This window comes from Lampetra planeri, chromosome 28 (assembly GCF_965212315.1).
Source record: "Lampetra planeri chromosome 28, kcLamPlan1.2.h2, whole genome shotgun sequence".
Classification (NCBI taxonomy): Eukaryota; Metazoa; Chordata; class Hyperoartia; order Petromyzontiformes; family Petromyzontidae; genus Lampetra; species Lampetra planeri.
This window is the reverse complement of record NC_136134.1, coordinates 5,050,299-5,068,613: the sequence shown is the minus strand read 5'-3', so window position 1 is coordinate 5,068,613 and position 18,315 is coordinate 5,050,299. Positions and strand designations below refer to the sequence as shown.

The 18,315-nt window shown below is 45.8% G+C and overlaps 1 protein-coding gene across 5 annotated transcripts in view; it reads left to right on the top strand.

The window, feature by feature from the left end:
- LOC144728343 (ephexin-1-like) overlaps window positions 1–18,315 on the top strand; it is a 49,677-nt gene that overhangs the window by 10,758 nt on the left and 20,604 nt on the right. For 3 of the 5 annotated variants that reach the window (XM_078607711.1, XM_078607712.1, XM_078607710.1), the window contains exon 2: window positions 6,768–7,279. In XM_078607711.1, the coding sequence (XP_078463837.1) occupies window positions 6,781–7,279 (499 nt within the window). In that variant the 5' untranslated portion in view covers window positions 6,768–6,780. The remainder of the gene's footprint in view (window positions 1–6,767; window positions 7,280–18,315) is intronic. The other 2 variants (XM_078607713.1, XM_078607709.1) reach the window with 1 other exon arrangement.

Genomic DNA, 18,315 nt, shown 5'->3' with positions numbered 1-18,315 from the left:
AAGCACGAATAACAAACAAAAAACCTAACTGAACATATTTGTAAATAATACTGCATTAAAATGAAAAAAAATATATAGCCAAAATTTTGGGCAGTGGACCTGCTTCATAACACAAATTAATGTATAGCTTAGTTTGGTGATGTAAATATAATTCTATTTTTTTAATTGACAGTATTTGTGGCTGTTTTGGTGGCTCTGCATGCGTTTTTTGTTTAGCGTCATCTACCTAAGGGCCATTCCTGTAGCACGGCCGTAGACAAATGTTTAACAGGTCAAAACATGTGACTCCAAGCAAGGAATCCCAGAGAGGCATATGGTCAGCAATGGTGCGCGGACCATAACACTGCGTAACTCATGAGGATTCATGACTGAATATAACAGCAAGCAGCGTGTGTTGATGCCATTCCAACTTTAACACCAAATTCATTAAACAAATTAAGTCCAGTGGCCAGCAGTGGTCTCTTTTGGGGACAAATGTCGGCCCTTTTGAAAATACAACAGGGCAAGGGGGTGCACGTGAGAATATTTATTTGATGTACCGCATATGTTGGAGGTTACACTTTTAAGGGTGTACGCAATGGCGGAGCCAGGATTTTCAGGTAAGGGGGGGGGCAACCCCTCCAGCAATGAAAAATGTTAGAGGAGTTGTTAGTAAATAAGGACTGGTCCTTTGATTTTTATTCGACACGTGTGCGGCGATGGCGCAGCCATCGATCGAGGGTCGAATTCGAACCGTGTGTGATCGGCATCGCGCTGGCTGAAGGTGTTGATGCCTTCAGGGAAGTCGTGTACTGTATACGCAACTGCGCACAATTCTGAGTCCCTTATAACTGCTTTGCCATTACCTATTGCCAATTATGGACTCAGACTATTGTCCTATCATCTCATAGAGTCCCTGGCACGTAATAATATGCTACACAGTGGCAGTGGGGGTCGCAAAATGCCAATTTATTACTAATAAACCCCAATGATCCGATCGAAATTGGGGATTTCGATCGGATCATTGGAGGTGGGGGGGCACGTGCCACCGCACCCCCCCCCCCACTGGCTCCGCCAGTGGGTGGACGTGCACACAAGCCCCCCCTTTGTCCATCCACTGCTGGATGAGGCCTTGCTCGTGCCAGGCAGGTCGTGGGGGAATTATGTGACCATATTTGTCGACGCTGGCCAATGTGGGGAGCATAGATGTTGGAGCATGGAACAGTAGTGCAATAGATTTTTCCCTTCTGCCCTCTGCTGCCTGGTGTTCATCCGTACCTCTAATTAGCACCGTTGGCTACGTATGGTGCGAAAGAAGTTTAACCCGCACCACCGATTAGCACGGTTGGCTACGTACGCTGCTAAAGAAGTTCAACATACATACCATAGTGTCCAGGCTCAAACCAGCTTAGCTTCCAGGATCTGACGAGATCAGGGGCACAGTTCGTGCGCTTTGATCACAGGCAAACCATTTTGAAACTGTGCTCGTGGATGCTCTGTTACTCTTGAGCACCGCCGGTGCCACAAATACACGAGGTTTACTCTGCCGCGTCTATAGATAGCAACGCCCAAGCGGCTCGGGCGTTCTCCTTGAAATAGAACTTGACGGCGGCGTGCCATCTGCGGTGCGCCGCCCCAGCACGCCCGTGTGAATTTCTGCCCGGATTGCTGCCGAGGGAGCTTGCCTTGGCGAACGCTCCGCCAAGTCGGCGGCTCGCTGTCCGTTGTCGCCGCTCGTCCCTATCGAAGTTTCAAGTCCGAGGGCCTGTCTGTGTCGGAGGTCTCGGTGGGTCATGGCTGGTGCACCTTGGCGTAACTCAAGCTTCTAGAACTCCACCCGCCCTCCCCCCTCCTCCTCCTCTCCGTTTCTGGATGACCTGGCACACGCTGAAGGCACGGAGACGGCCAACTCAACGGAGCCCCCTCTGCCGTACCTCTCCCTACTGTGTCTGTACGTACGTACGCCTCGTATAACTCTTTTACTGCTCGCACAATAGGTGAGAGATTATCTAAGTGAACCTGTGTAAGGAATATAAAAAGAACTCGACACATTCGTCAATACCACTGTGTGTATGTGGCCTTAAAAGGAACATATGTAAAATAGTTAATGTCTAGAGCAATGGTCCTTATTTACATCCTTTTATATTTTTTTCCCGTTTTAAGGCCACATAGTGTTATTAACAAGTGTGTTGAGGCTTGTATGTATGTTGAACTTCTTTCGCACTGTACGTAGCCAACCGTGCTAATCGGAGTTTCGTGGAAGGGCGACAAAACTAAACGCAAAAGCCAGTTCTAAGGAAATGAGTTTTCAATCTGGATGATTGAAAAGTGCATAGCTCCAAGGGCTTCCTAACATCGGAAGGAAGAGCATTCCAGACGGCCGCAGAAGTGCATCTGAAAGCGATGCAGTGACCGTCTTAAATTCGATAGCCAGCCAGAAGACGCCACTGCCGCTGTTGTTGGTGCTTCCGCGAGGATGACCGGAGTTCGCGTGATGATGTTTGCCTGACATGCTTCTCAACGCGTTTGTGTGTTATACGTGTTTTTGTGCACCACTGCCAAGGTAACAGCATCACCAAACAAACCGTGCGAGGATTGACGGGTTGATTGTAAGTGCGTTATGAGCAGGGTTTTGTTTTCCCCCTGAATTTAGTAGGGAAAATGTATCTCTCAATTTGGGAAAGTCTCTCTCGTTGTAAAAAAAAGTTGAACAAACTATATTGTGAAGAAGAAGGCCATTCAGTTCCTCAATTGTTATATCTCTTCGTAAATCTTGGTAACATTAAAATAACCCTCTTATACTTTTTGACTCGCCTGTTATACATAAGCTGTTTTAATTGTGTTTTAACTGTGTTTTAATTTGCTGTCTGGATGTCTCGTGTCTTCCTCTTTCTTCTTGGTGTTCTCTGTCAGTGATTGTGTATGTCCGTCCATCTTTTTTCTAACCTGTTAGTCTGTCTGTAGTTGTGATTTTATGATTATGATTTTGATCTTGCATATGGCAGCAATACGTTCAGAAGCTAAATGGCGATATGGAGGTCTGCTAGCTACGAGAGGGCTTTCAGGAGAGAGAGAGTTTGGTAGTTTTGCTCTTTCTCCTCTGTTGAGGGAGTGCAGACGACAGTGGTTTGCTTATAAGGTCCGTAGTTTGGGTTGTATGGCCACAGTCGCACTGTGGCTTTCCTTTAATGTATCTCTGAGTCTCTGTGTGTCTCTGAGTGTATCTCAATGAGTCTCTGTGCGTCTCTATCAGTGTATCTCTATGAGTTTCTGTGTGTCTCTATGAGTGTATTTTTATGTGTCTCTATGGGTTTACATGTGGTCCATAAATTTTGATTTAAAGCTTTCGTGACTGCAGGGATTCATATTCTTGGTTCTTTCAGTAAAGTCGCATAGAAGGGGAAAAAAAAATAAAGGTTTATTATTTTATTTGATTTTTATTATTTTATTATTTGCCTTCTTCTTCGTGACTTTACCGAAAGAACCAAGAATATGTGGTCCATAGATTTGTTTGCATGGCCACAGTCCCACTGCGGTTTGTCTATATTTTAATGTTTATGAAGATGTGCACATCGGCAAAAAGGAAGTCGTTAATTCAAATCCAAATGATTCTGATGTTGAACTGAAATGGCTTCATTTTGGTTAAATATTGAAAAATTATTCGACCTGTGCATGATGATGATGACAATACAATGTTAATGTTACGTGTAATATTGAAGCATATAGAGTAGATGGAGAAAGTTGTTTGACTCCCTTTGTGTATTTATCAGCAAGTTAAAATGTATTTTTTTGTTCAACGATCTTATTTAATAAAGACGACAAGAAACGCGAGGCGAGCTGTCGTCGGCACATCTTGTACTCCGAAGAAGGGGCGCCACTGCCGAAAATGACGTCGTAAAAATGTTTATTTTTATTTTAAGGCGGCAGTGTTATTGACGCATTTTTTGTTTGTTTGTTCACACATTGAGACGAAAGGCGCGCCCGGTACAAATACGCCGATCGATGTTGGGGCGGGTAGAGGGGGAACAGAAACTCCGCGAGAATTCAAATTCGCCGTGACGACGCCGCTGTACGAAGGGGTTGTGGGGGAGACGTTGGACTCCTTGCCCCAGTCAAGTGGGGACCCACACGTGGGAGGGGGGTACGTTCGTTTGATTCGTTATTTTGTGCTTTTGCACGACCAAAAAAAAAAATTCGATGATTACATTTGTTGGGTCTTCTTTCAGATTAAATTAGAAAATACTATTGTTTCGATTTAAAGCTTTCGTGACTGCAGGGATTCATCTTCTTAGTTATTTCGGTAAAGTCACGTAGAAGGGAAATAATAAAATAATAAAAATAAAACATAATAAAATAAAATTCTCACGACGATTTGGCCACAACGCAAGCAGCTGTCCTCAAGTGAAGAACAGGTCTGTCGGAAAGACAGCGTCTGAATTTCAGACGCTGAATTTCAGACGCTGTCTTTCAGACGCTGTCTTTCCGACAGACTGTTCTTCACCTGAGGACGGCTGCTTGCGTTGTGGCCGAAACGTCGTGAGAATTATTTTATTATGTTTGATTTTTATTATTTCCCTTCTACATGACTTTACCGAAAGAACCAAGAAGAATACTATAGTTATTATTTGATGTACTATGGGTTATTATTAGTGGGTTTATTATTTGGCTTTGTGCTTGGGAAGGACACGTGACCAGAAGAGGAGATGGCCGGCGATGTTCGCCTCCTTTGGCAACCAAATGAGCGAACGCCCCCGGAGAGAACGTCCACCGAGGAGATTGACCAATGGGATCGGCTCGTGCAGCTGCAAGGCAGATCATTACATCACAGGGCCATGAGAGATAGTGACGGCCTTGGCAAACCTTCATCGAGCTTAGGAGTGATCATGGCTGATGATGACGATGACTATGATGTATTGGTGTATCCATCATACCCAAGTTGAAGTTTGCTGTTTATAGAGTGCACAATAATCTACTCTTCTAGCGTGCGGATTCCTTTAGCTCCTCCACAGGAAGTGGCCGGTTAGCCATAAACCCAATAATTTTTAACCGGGGGATGTTACCTCAGCTATGGACTCTGACAGGTTGTTAAATGGAGAGGGAACCTTTGAAGTTTATGGTGCGCACCATCTTTACGAGCTCGTGCTAGTAAGAGCTATAACGTCCCAGGGATTTTAGCGGCATCTGTATGGAAATCTATATCCCAGTGAGAACAGCAACCTTTTTCTTCTAAGCTATTAACCGTTTCCCGTTTCGATATGTCTACAAGTTGCAGAGTGGGCGGTCCCGTTCACCGCCGAATCTCGGAATGCGCAAACGGTTCAGCATTCATTTTATTTAGAGACGAGAAACGTAGCGACACGACCACACTCTATGATAGCTGGTGCCAAACTGTGTCACACGCCCTCCCGCATGGCCTTGTGAGAGCCTCGGTACCGATAAAAAATTTTTAGTTTTTCTTCCGGTTCTGTTCCGATGATGTACACGTACGTCATGGGAATGGGAAAGGGTTAAGTATTTAAGTCCGTCCTTGGGTGTTCCCTCCGGGTTTGGAGGTCAACGGTCAATAAATGGCAGAGCATCCTCTTGGCACAAACTCACCTGATGTTCCCCATGCTGGGCAGGTGCTCGTTAATCGATGTCATCCCCCCCCCTCCCACCGCATCCGTCTTTGTCTTCCTGTTAGCCGTCTGGCTTCGATTTTCCCATGATGGCAGGGCAGAAGCATAGCCTGTGCAGCCTCATGGTTTTTTCTCCGGGTCCTCCGTTTTTTTTACCCTCCGCATTTAGATTGACATGCATTTGGAGTATTTGTCTGCGATACATTTCCACGTGATAAGCCACTTCGTTGAGCTATCATTTGTGGCCAGGTCGCTTCTGAAAAAGAGCTATACAGCTCTGCGGGCCTTACCTGGTAAAATAGAAATAGTTAAAGTTAGTTACACATCCACAGTGAATGCCACCTTCCTCTGACTGAATCCAACATTGTTCTTTGAAGTCAAACTGACAACTTCTTACACACAAGTCGGATATGTCAGTACCACAGCCTTTCCTCATGTACATAGAGGGTGGTGAGAGATGGAGCAGAAGGCATGATAGACAAAAGCGAGTCGTATTGCTCATTCTGTATAGCGTTTGTTTGTCTAACATTTGTTTGAATTTTAACATTGACTTGGTCGTGCCCTCCATCCTCAAGTTTTGAGTGCCCTCCCCTCAGTAGTAATAGGTTTTTACCCTTTCAACTGGTACAAAAACTGACATCTTTATACGAGGCATCATGTTTGTAATAACCACAACACAAGCAGTCAAAATGCAAACAAAAAGAAACAACTCTGATGATGATAATAATGATATGCACTGTCCTTGAAGTTAATTGGTCCACACCCAAGGCAGCTTTTCTTAGAGCCTAGTCTCCATTGGTGTTGGACCAGATGACGCCAAAAGACATTTTGACTGCTTGTGTTGTGGTTATTGCAAACATTATGCCTTGTATAAAGGTGTCAGTTTTTGTACCAGTTTAAAGGGTAAAAACCTATCACTATATTTTGCCACTGGTAAAGGAGGTCTCATAGTGCCCTCCCCTCCTTTAATCGAAGTCACACTACAGGGTTGCCCACAACTGAGATGTGAATTCACGTCCTTGCGAGCTCTCTACTCCAGCGCTTTAACCACAGTGCTAGAATGTGTTGCTATTGCCCCTGCAAATAATTAAAAATAACGGTTGGTTGTTTTTCATTTTTTTCGTGCGTGTGTGTGTGTGTGTTTTACTATCCTGCGTGCGTCACATGGAGGCTCAGCGGCGTTATGGATGAAGACCGGGAGCTGGACGGTCCCTCTGGCGGATCGCCGGCGGACGGAAAGGGGAGCGCTAGCGCGTGGCGGCTGCGGTGGGCCTCCATGCCCCCGCAGAACCTTGAGTTCCAAGCGGCCAGCAACGACAGCTGCACTGTGGTCACGAGGAAAGTGGTACGGACCACTGTGGACGGCAAAGAACAGGTGGAAGACCACAGCTCCTCGGTGGATGTGAGAACAGGCGGCGGAGCCTTCGGCGGTCTGTTTGACACCGAGCTGGACGGACCGAGAAGGCAAATCGGTCGGCTGCGCAAGGAGCTGGAGCAATCGATGTTGAAGAGGTCTTCCTTCAGCTCCTCCGATGTCAAGGATTACGGCGACGGGGAGCAGGAGACGACGAGTTCTTTCGCCGTTCGACGCGGAGTCAATCGCCACACCTTCCATTCCAGGGCCGTGAGAAAGAAAGGCGAGGACTCCACCGGCAGTTTAAAGTACTCCCGGACTTCAAGAGGTAACGAGCTGTCTGGTTGAAGGAACGTGCGGACGTAATCTTAACACCAGGGGGGCACCCACACTGTGGAAGCTTGCGGTGTCGTCCTACTCGCGACTGGTTCCCTGTGATGTTTCGGTTAAACTATAACCTATGTTTATTTTAACCAGAAAAGGCCCACTGCAGACTCGAAAAAGACGAGGATTTATTGTCCCAAATGCTGTGGGTGTCTCTTAGCCACATCTACAAATGTTGGGTGATTGTCCCGACACCCATGGTGGTTGTTTAGCACGTACATTTTTTTCCTGAAAACATTCGTGGTTCAACACAAACAATGAAAGTGCATTGTATTTATTTTCTCAAGCGTCTCTAGCTGTGTTGTTGGCATTATTCCAAAACACACGCAACACAAAACTTGAACAGACAATTACTGAAGATCAGTTTAACACGTAGGCTTTCGCGACCAATATCATCCATAATAGAGGTTTGTTTTGGGTTAGATCGTGTAAATATAAATGTGCCGTTAAACCCGCCAGCCAACGAGTAAGGTTTGTCACGTAAACAGAACGTGCCAATTAGTTACTAGTACAGCACACCGGTGTGTTGGAGAGTGAACCCACATCATTTACAATTCGAGCACAACGTTTCGCCAGTAATTACAACCAGCATCATCAGGCAAACTGGCATGTTTTGTCTACATGACAAACCTTACTAATTGGCTGTGTCGGGTGGTGGTGGTTTAACGACACATTTGTATTTACGCGATCTAGCCCAAAAAAACTCTATTTATGAATTACTTAAGATGCCATTTAATACCAGCCGGATATATACACACACAGCACAGTAGATGAGCGGTTGACTTCTTGCTCAGATGAGCATTACAATACTCATCGCCACTCGCAGCCCCTGAGTTAACGGTGGAAATTTGCATCGAAGATAACTGCATTGGAAGTTAATGGACAAATTCCATCGGGGAGGGCATTATTTGGCATCGTATGGGATGAGGGATACGAGAGAACCCATAGAATACCCACCACGCATACGACGAGAGGGGGGTAACACTCCAAGCTCCGCACACATTGATTCAAGAATCTGTTGCTGCGCCGCCATCTCCTGCAGTGCCGTTTTGACTTGCACAATGCCTCCAGATTTTCACAAACGGTCCTCAAAGTTAGAACTCTAGAACCCCTCTTAACGACGGTAATTGGTTCCACATTAAGCGAGTATAGGAAATAGATGTTAAAGGTTTAATTCGTTTCGATAGCATCAGAAGTTGCCCTTTTTCACCCAAAAAAACGTCATTTATAACAGGGGTCCCCAACCCCCGGGTCGCGGACCGGCACCGGTCCGTGACCTGTTAGGAACCGGTCCGCACAGCAGCAGGAGGTGAGAGCGGTGAGTCCGCGCGTGGAACCCGCCCGATGTTTTATTATTATTTACCACTTCCGTCCGCGCCTCTTTCCCACACTGCGCACTTGTTGCAGTCACAGTGTTGGCAAGCCCACGAGCTCTAACCCCTGGCCACAATGAGTAAGAAACAAACATCGCTGGAGAGCTTCTTTGAAAAGACCCAATGATGATCCCCCCCCCCCGTCCATGAAAAAATTGTCTTCCACGAAACCGGTCCCTGGTGCCAAAAAGGTTGGGGACCGGTGATTTATAAAATGTAAACTATGGATATTAATGCATGAAGATGCTAACAACGTTATGAACACAATATTTAAATAAACATGGTTAGATCGCGTAAGCCCATCGTTAACAGGGGAGTGGTCGGTAAGCGAACACATTGGGCTCTACGGAGGTAACTACACTACTATACACTTCCATTATACACTACACTATAGACTACACTATACACTACACTATACACTACACTATACACTAGACTATACACTACACATTGGGCTCTATGGGGGCTCTTCGTTAAGCGATTAGTCGTTAACAGAGGTGGCCGTGAAGAGGGGTTCTATTCTACACCGCTATACACTACACCACTTTACACTACACTATACACTACACCACTATACACTACACTATACACTACACCACTATACACTACACTATACACTACACTACTATACACTACACTATACACTACACCACTTTACACTACACTATACACTACACTACTATACACTACACTATACACTACACCACTTTACACTACACTATACACTACACCACTATACACTACACTATACACTACACTACTATACACTACACTATACACTACACCACTATACACTACACTATACACTACACTACTATACACTACACTATACACTACACCACTTTACACTACACTATACACTACACTACTATACACTACACTATACACTACACCACTTTACACTACACTATACACTACACTACTATACACTTCACTATACACTACACCACTATACACTACACTATACACTACACTACTATACACTACACTATACACTACACCACTATACACTACACTATACACTACACTACTATACACTACACTATACACTACACCACTATACACTACACTATACACTACGCTACTATACACTACACTATACACTACACTACTATACACTACACTATACACTACACCACTATACACTACACTATACACTACACTACTATACACTACACTATACACTACACCACTTTACACTACACTATACACTACACTACTATACACTACACTATACACTACACCACTTTACACTACACTATACACTACACCACTATACACTACACTATACACTACACTACTATACACCACTATACACTACACCACTTTACACTACACTATACACTACACCACTATACACTACACTGCTGTACACTACACCACTATACACGACACTGCTATACTATACACTGCACTGCTGTACACTACACTATGCACTACACATTGGACTCTATGGAGGCCCGTTGTAAAGCGGATTAGTCGTTAGCAGGGAGGGTCAAGGGAGGTTCTACTGTACTGAAATATACGATGCATCGCCTATGTATTTCAGCCGCACAGATGCGATGGAATACAAATTTGATTTGCACAGCATCCAAATGCAGCTGTATCACAAGACGGCCGTATAAAAATATATATCGCGCCACATGGTGAGTCACCGACGCGTATATTTCAACGAGAGGTGACGTCATAGATCAGAGAAATATCTTGAGCCTGGATCTGGACAGGGGCTATGTGTTAGCAAAAACAACGTTTTAGCAAAAACAATGTTTTAGCAAAAACAATGTTTCAGCAAAAATTACCCGAGATTTGGACCTGCTGGACGTGTAATGTGGTCTGACCGGTATTTTGGTTTTCGTTTACTAAGCTCGTAAGAGGACACGAGACAGAGACTTGGTGTGTATTCTTAGGTTTTTTGGTAAAGTCGCGTAGATAGGTTCAAAGAAAATAAAAAAAATAACAATTGTTATTTTCCTTGAACCCATCTACGTGACTTTACCGAAAGACCCAAGAATATGAATTCCTGCAGTCACGAAAGCTTTAAGTCAAGATTTAAACTTCGTGTGGTTTGTGTGTGAGTCACAAGCGCAAGGCATCGGCAATCTGTTGTCCAGGAAGCCGGAGGTGAATCTAGAAACTTCCCAGGGGGGCGAAGGGGAGGGGGTAGTTTAGGGGGTGGGGCCCGACCTGTCCTGATATTACCATCTTTATGCGTGCACGCTTAATTTCTTTCGTACCGTACGCAGCCAACCGTGCTAATCGGAGGTGCGGGGGAAGGACAACAAACTAAACACAAAAAAGCAGCTCTAAAGAAATTCGTTTTCAATCGAGGTGATTCAAAAGTGCACAGCTCCAGTGGCTTCCTGATATCGGACGGAAGAGCGTTCCAGACGGCCGCAGAAGCGCGTCTGAAAGAGCGCGACGTCTTTGTTCCACAGCCAGCCAACAGCCACTGCTGCGAGGATGACCGGAGGTCGCACGATGGTTTATGCTCCTTGACGAGATCAGCGAGGTATTGTGGTTTTATCTGTGACAAGCAGTCATTTAAAATAGGGCCCTACATTAATTAAACAGAATCATCATCCAATGTATTTTATCTGCTAAGTATCAATAGAATACCATTTTTGGGGGGCTCAGGTTGCGTTGGGGGGGTGGTCGAGTGGTGGGGGGGGTGGGAATTGTCCCCCAACCTGTTGGATCTGCTCCTGTCAGGAGCCAACTTGGTTTTTACCCCAGGTATTTTTGTTTTAACAAATGTATATCCCCTGCCAAGCGTGCATTCCAAAAGAAATTCCACCCTGGTGCCCAAGGTTGTCACAAGCCCATTGTGTTGGCTCAATCCGTGCTGCACTCTTGTGAGTGATCAAAGGTTCCCGGCAAAGTAAACAGCCGAGTGTGCGCTGTGTGTGTGTGACCGCTGTGTGTGTGTGACCGGTGTGTGTGACCGGTGTGTGTGTGACCGGTGTGTGTGTGACCGGTGTGTGTGTGTGTGACCGGTGTGTGTGTGTGACCGGTGTGTGTGTGTGTGACTGCTGTGTGTGTGTGTGACCGGTGTGTGTGTATGTGACCGGTGTGTGTGTATGTGACCGGTGTGTGTGTGTGACCGCTGTGTGTGTGTATGTGACCGGTGTGTGTGTGTGACCGGTGTGTGTGTGTGACCGGTGTGTGTGTATGTGACCGGTGTGTGTGTGTGACCGGTGTGTGTGTGTGACCGCTGTGTGTGTGTATGTGACCGGTGTGTGTGTGTGTGACCGGTGTGTGTGTGTGACCGGTGTGTGTGTGTGTGACCGGTGTGTGTGTGTGACCGGTGTGTGTGTGTGACCGGTGTGTGTGTGTGTGACCGGTGTGTGTGTGTATGTGACCGGTGTGTGTGTGTGACCGGTGTGTGTGTGTGACCGGTGTGTGTGTGTGACCGGTGTGTGTGTGTGTGACCGCTGTGTGTGTGTATGTGACCGGTGTGTGTGTGTGTGACCGGTGTGTGTGTGTGACCGGTGTGTGTGTGTGACCGGTGTGTGTGTGTGACCGGTGTGTGTGTGTGACCGGTGTGTGTGTGTGACCGGTGTGTGTGTGTGTGACCGGTGTGTGTGTGTGACCGGTGTGTGTGTGTGACGTGTGTGTGCGTGACCGGTGTGTGTGTGTGTGACGTGTGTGTGTGTGTGACCGGTGTGTGTGTGTGTGACCGGTGTGTGTGTGTGTGACCGGTGTGTGTGTGTGTGACCGGTGTGTGTGTGTGTGTGATTGGTGTGTGTGTGTGTGATTGGTGTGTGTGTGTGACCGGTGTGTGTGTGTGACCGGTGTGTGTGTGTGTGACCGGTGTGTGTGTGTGTGATTGGTGTGTGTGTGACCGGTGTGTGTGTGTGACCGGTGTGTGTGTGTGTGACCGGTGTGTGTGTGTGTGACCGGTGTGTGTGTGTGTGTGTGACCGGTGTGTGTGTGTGACCGGTGTGTGTGTGTGTGACCGGTGTGTGTGTGTGTGTGATTGGTGTGTGTGTGACCGGTGTGTGTGTGTGACCGGTGTGTGTGTGTGTGACCGGTGTGTGTGTGTGACCGGTGTGTGTGTGTGACCGGTGTGTGTGTGTGTGTGACCGGTGTGTGTGTGTGTGACCGGTGTGTGTGTGTGACCGGTGTGTGTGTGTGTGACCGGTGTGTGTGTGATTGGTGTGTGTGTGACCGGTGTGTGTGTGTGACCGGTGTGTGTGTGTGTGACCGGTGTGTGTGTGTGTGACCGGTGTGTGTGTGTGTGTGTGACCGGTGTGTGTGTGTGTGACCGGTGTGTGTGTGTGTGACCGGTGTGTGTGTGTGTGACCGGTGTGTGTGTGTGTGACCGGTGTGTGTGTGTGTGACCGGTGTGTGTGTGTGTGACCGGTGTGTGTGTGTGTGACCGGTGTGTGTGTGTGTGTGTGTGACCGGTGTGTGTGTGTGTGTGACCGGTGTGTGTGTGTGACCGGTGTGTGTGTGTGACCGGTGTGTGTGTGTGACCGGTGTGTGTGTGTGACCGAGTGGAAAGCAGCAGCAGCAGGGTCTTGAGGCTCAGCAGAGATAGAGGGAGGGGAGGGAGGTTAGCTGAGCGCACGCGTTTTCACATTCGAGACACTTGCTATGAACGCGCTTGTGACCACGCTAATTTGGCTGTGCCGCCGCGCCCGTCGCTGCTATATAAAAAATCAACAATCGGTACAGCTTGCTCTATATATGTCAGCAGCGTCAGCTCTCGCCTCTAGTTCCAGGAGTACATCCACTCTGGGAGTTTTCCCCGGTTTCTGTTCCTACGCAGAGTGATTAACGTTGCCCCCTCCCGCACACCAGCAATCTGAACGGCGATGTCTGTAGCTTCACCATCGGCGCTTTCTCCACTACACAGCCCAAGCGGATTCCCAGGAGAAACCTGCTCTGGTGGGAGTTGAGCCTCTGCTGTTGCCTTCCATTTAGGATGAGCATGGACCAACGAGCGAGGTCTCTTAGAAACTTCGGGGTGTCACCTTCTCGAAGTGCTCCGAGGTCGCAAGGCTCATTCACGGGGTGATCAAACCCTCTGATATTTTTACACGCTTTCTATTAACTCACTCTGTCTGTTGTTGTTGTTGTATCCTTAAATCTTGTAACTCAATTTTAACCCACTTCCCAATATGGTATCGACTGCAAACTTGGTATACTTATGTCTTACTGATGACAACACTATATTCTATCATACAAATATTATATTTTTAAACATTCTTTTTTCTATGTTATGTTTCGGCCTGGGTCTAATTGTCCACGCTCAACTCACGTTGGCTGTAATTGGCCACGGTCCCTTACGTTATGGCAAGCTTCGGGGCCACTTCCTGGAGTCGTGGAGTTCTGCCATTACTTGCACGGTACATTTCTTTAAAGCGTGTTAAAAAAAAGTTTTTTAAATATTACTTATTTATTCCACACACTGCCCCCCAAAATACACTGGGGCCTGACACACAGGTCACTTGTTATGCAGGGACTAGGTGTGGTTGCAATGATGAAACTCACAAACCAGATTTTCCGGTTGTCATTCTGCAGAGATTGCTAATTTTCTCGGGGTCTGGTATTAACCCATCAGCTGTAAGAAATACGCTTCAGAATTGCAGGCGTGGAGATTGATGTGAAATCAAACCGATTCGTTCTTGTGGTTATAAATAAGTATAACCCGTAAAAACAAACTTTTTCACTATAAATCTTTTATATGCGTGGCGGCTAGAGTCCTCTCGTCCTCTGGCTTGAGATGGCTGCCACCTATGGGTCAGATGATTGCATTGCACCATTAAGCAATTGGTAATTAAATATAATATTTTTGTCCTAAAAAGTGTAACATTTTGGAAAAAAAAATTCACGAACATTAATTGTCACGCACAACGAGTTTGTGTGGAAAATGTCAGCTCGATTTGATCACGGGAAGTGGGTTAAAAAACGACCGAAAGATTTGCACGGTCCTAAGCAAGCAAGCGAACTTAATATAAAGGATTTTTTTAAAAATGGGAAGCTGCTTGTGGTGAGATAGTTGGCACGTTGGACTTGTAATCCAGTGGTCGTCAGTTTGATCAAATCTCGTGGGGGGTGGTGGGGGGGTGACGTTTCTTAAATCGCCCCTCGCCTGTCCACCTTGCAGCATGAAAGGGGACACCACAGTTCGTCCCACGTCCGACCGCATGGGCTCATACGCAGACTAATTTCTTTAGAACTCCTTTTTGTGTTTGGTTTGTTGTCTGTCCTATTGCGAGGGCGATATTGGCACACAAAATGAAGACTGGTTGATTGCCGCACCTCCGATGAGCACGGTTGGCTACGTACGGCGCGAAAGAATTTCAACAAACTTACACATGAGTGAATTAAAACCTCGTATAGCGAAACATTTTACGGTCGAAATAGATGAGCCGCATACACGCGATATCGCACAAACCGAACCCGCACGTAAGGCGAGGGAAAGCTGTATTATTTAAGTTGGATCTCTGAAAGTTTATGACCAGGATGTGTATAATCAACAAGAATTAAACGCACCCTGTTTCTTAACCGAGTCTTCATTATAGTCGTGGATGAGGGTGGGGGGGTCATCGTTTTACAGAGCACTTGCCGAATGCCCCCTGCCAGGAGATCACCGCTCAAAAATCCGTGCTCGTATTGTTAAACCGCAGCGTGCTGAAAACGAGCGTCATTGTTGGGATTTGTTTTTTTTCCCATTGTTATCGTCTCCCACCCTTCCCCATGATCATGTTGATATTGAGTTTCCTCCTGTGGTAACATTGTTTAGGGCACTTCTAGCGAAATAAACGTTTGCATTTTGACTGCTTGTGTTGTGGTGATTGCAAACATGATGCCTTGTATAAAGGTGTCAGTTTTTGTAACAGTTGAAAGGGTAAAACCCTATTACTATATTTTGCCACTGGTAAAGGAGGTCTCATAGTGTGCGTTTAGTCAAGGTCCAGTGCTAATTGCCCTACTCGGCTTCAAATCGCAGTATGGCTGAACATTGATTTCTTGCAGGGGGTAGCATTATGCACTTTGAAAATCTGACAAATGAATCAAACAAGGGCTTAATTTCTCACCGAGTATCTGCAGGCATACTTGTGCGTGTGACTCATGGCCACGGCCATAGAGATAAGTATGCTGCTGGATCTGGTACGGCACATACTGCCCATCACGCTTGCTACACCCGCCTTGTGTCCATATGAGTTGCCCATCCAAGGCGCTATCCGGACTCAACCCGACTTAGCTTCCGAGATCTGGTGAGATGATTGGGCGCATTCCGAGGTGATGTCAGACATCACTTACCTCTGCCCGATATGTTGAAGTCATTTACCGTGAACTGCGCTACTGTAAGTTTTGAATGGCAGATGAGCGGGGTTAAGATCAGATCCACCCGTGCTGTTCAAACTCCGGTGTCTGGCCCTCGAGCAAACGTTGGCCTCTAGGGGCCATGGCTACGACCGGTTTTGACCTTTGACGTAAATATACAATAATGTGCTCCGTAATTAGTTCTGTAACCTTGTACGGCGTTCAGGATTTTTTGTGTTAGATCGTGGAAATATATAAATGTGTCGTTAAACCCGCCACCACCCGACACAGCCAACTCGTAAGGGTTGAGAGCCTGATGAAGATAGTTGTAATTACTGGCGAAATATCGTAGTTAGATCGTAAATGTTGTGGCTTGGCTCTCCAACACACCGGTGTGCTGTACTAGTACACTACACTATACACTACACACTACAAACTACTATACACAATACACTACACACTACACTATACACTACTATACACTACACTACACCGGTGTGCTGTACTAGTGACGAATTGGCATGTGCTGTTTACATGACAACCCTTACTAGTTAGCTGTGTTTCGGGTGGTGGCGGGTTTAACGACACATTTATATATTTACACGATCTAACCCAAAAAACCTCTTATGGATGATACTGAGCGTGTTTTTGTATTATAATTTTTGTTGCAACGCTACAAAACCACAACCATTTGCTACGGAACTTACCGCACAGCCGACAAATAGCAATGGACAAACGTGTAGAATTGTTGGGGAAGATTGGCAACTAAAAATGCAACCTGTTTGGTTGATACTGCTGCGTTGGTATTGGTGCACGAATAAGAAAACGAAACCCAACACGTTCTTCAGTAACGCTGTGTCCTTAAAAGGAAATGTAAACAATGGACGATCGGAACAGTTTATACAGATGTTCAGTAGGGGGGGCGGGGGGTCGCACATGTTAAGAATGCGTTGAGTTTTTTCGTGTTGTTGTTTGTGCTTGAGTCTAACCACTGCCAACGCACCATCGCCAGTTAAGAATGTCAACCTCTCGTGGTAAACAAATCAATGGCATGCAGGACCGATTCATAATTGGTTTCTTTTGAGTCGGATCGTCAAGGTGCAATGTCAGTTTTCAACGATAACATTATGTAACAATTTTTGTTGCTGGGTAGTAAGTGTTATTTCGTAATTGCTTATGCCTAAAAAGTAGAGAAAATGGCTATTATTCCCCACAAACTTAGCTTTTGTGACCAGGACAGTGATATTTTGAAATATACCTATTTTCAATGAGAAAACGGGAAAATTTGTGTCTTTTTGTTCACATAAACTCAGAAAAAAACTACATGAATCAAAATTAACATGTGTTTATACTAAAGTAATACAAAAATTACTACAAAAGATTTAGAAGTGAGTAGTTTTTCGAGATTTACGATTATACTGTAATCACTTTCACGAATCAGCCCCCAAATTTAGTCTCCCATCATGCTCTTCTTGTACTGTCCTTGGTAGCGGCGTTCAAAGTCCAGTATATACTGGTGGAAGCGCTCGCCTTGCTCCTCCGAGCACGCTCCCATGTTCTCCTTGAATTTATCAAGATGAGCATCAAGGATATGTACTTTGAGGGACATCCTACAGCCCATTGTGCCGTAGTTCTTCACCAGAGTCTTAACCAGCTCCACATAGTTTTTGACTTTGTGATTGCCCAGGAAGCCATGAACCACTGCGACAAAGCTGTCCCAAACAGCTTTCTCCTTACTAGTGAGCTTCTTGGGGAATTCATTGCACTCCAGGATCTTTTTCGCTCTTGTCTTGATAAATTGGCCGCAGACATAGCAAAATGCATCTGCCAGATGCTTGCAGCCTCTTGATACCATCTCAGAAAAATGCAGACATGTATCCATTTAGGCAGCTGGAACTAAATTGAACTGGTGGGCTTAAGGCCCCTGTATTTATCAGAGGTGTGGACTCGAGTCATGCGACTTGGACTCGAGTCAGACTCGAGTCATGATTTTGATGACTTCAGACTCGACTTGGACTTGCCTCATCTTTGACTCGACTTGACTCGGGACTCGAGAGCAAAGACTTGAGACTTACTTGTGACTTGCATAACAATGACTTTGTCCCACCTCTGGTATTTATACTACTATTTATATTACTGTAAAGTTCTAGAATGTTCTAGAAGTTACTCCACGTTTACTCAGCACTGAATCTATCTTAATCTTCTTCAAAATAGGTAAATTTCAATATATCACTGTCCTGGTCACAAAAGCAAAGTTTGTAGGGAATAACAGCCATTTAATGTACTTTTGAGGCATAAGCAATTAGGAAGTAACACTTACTACCCAGGAAAA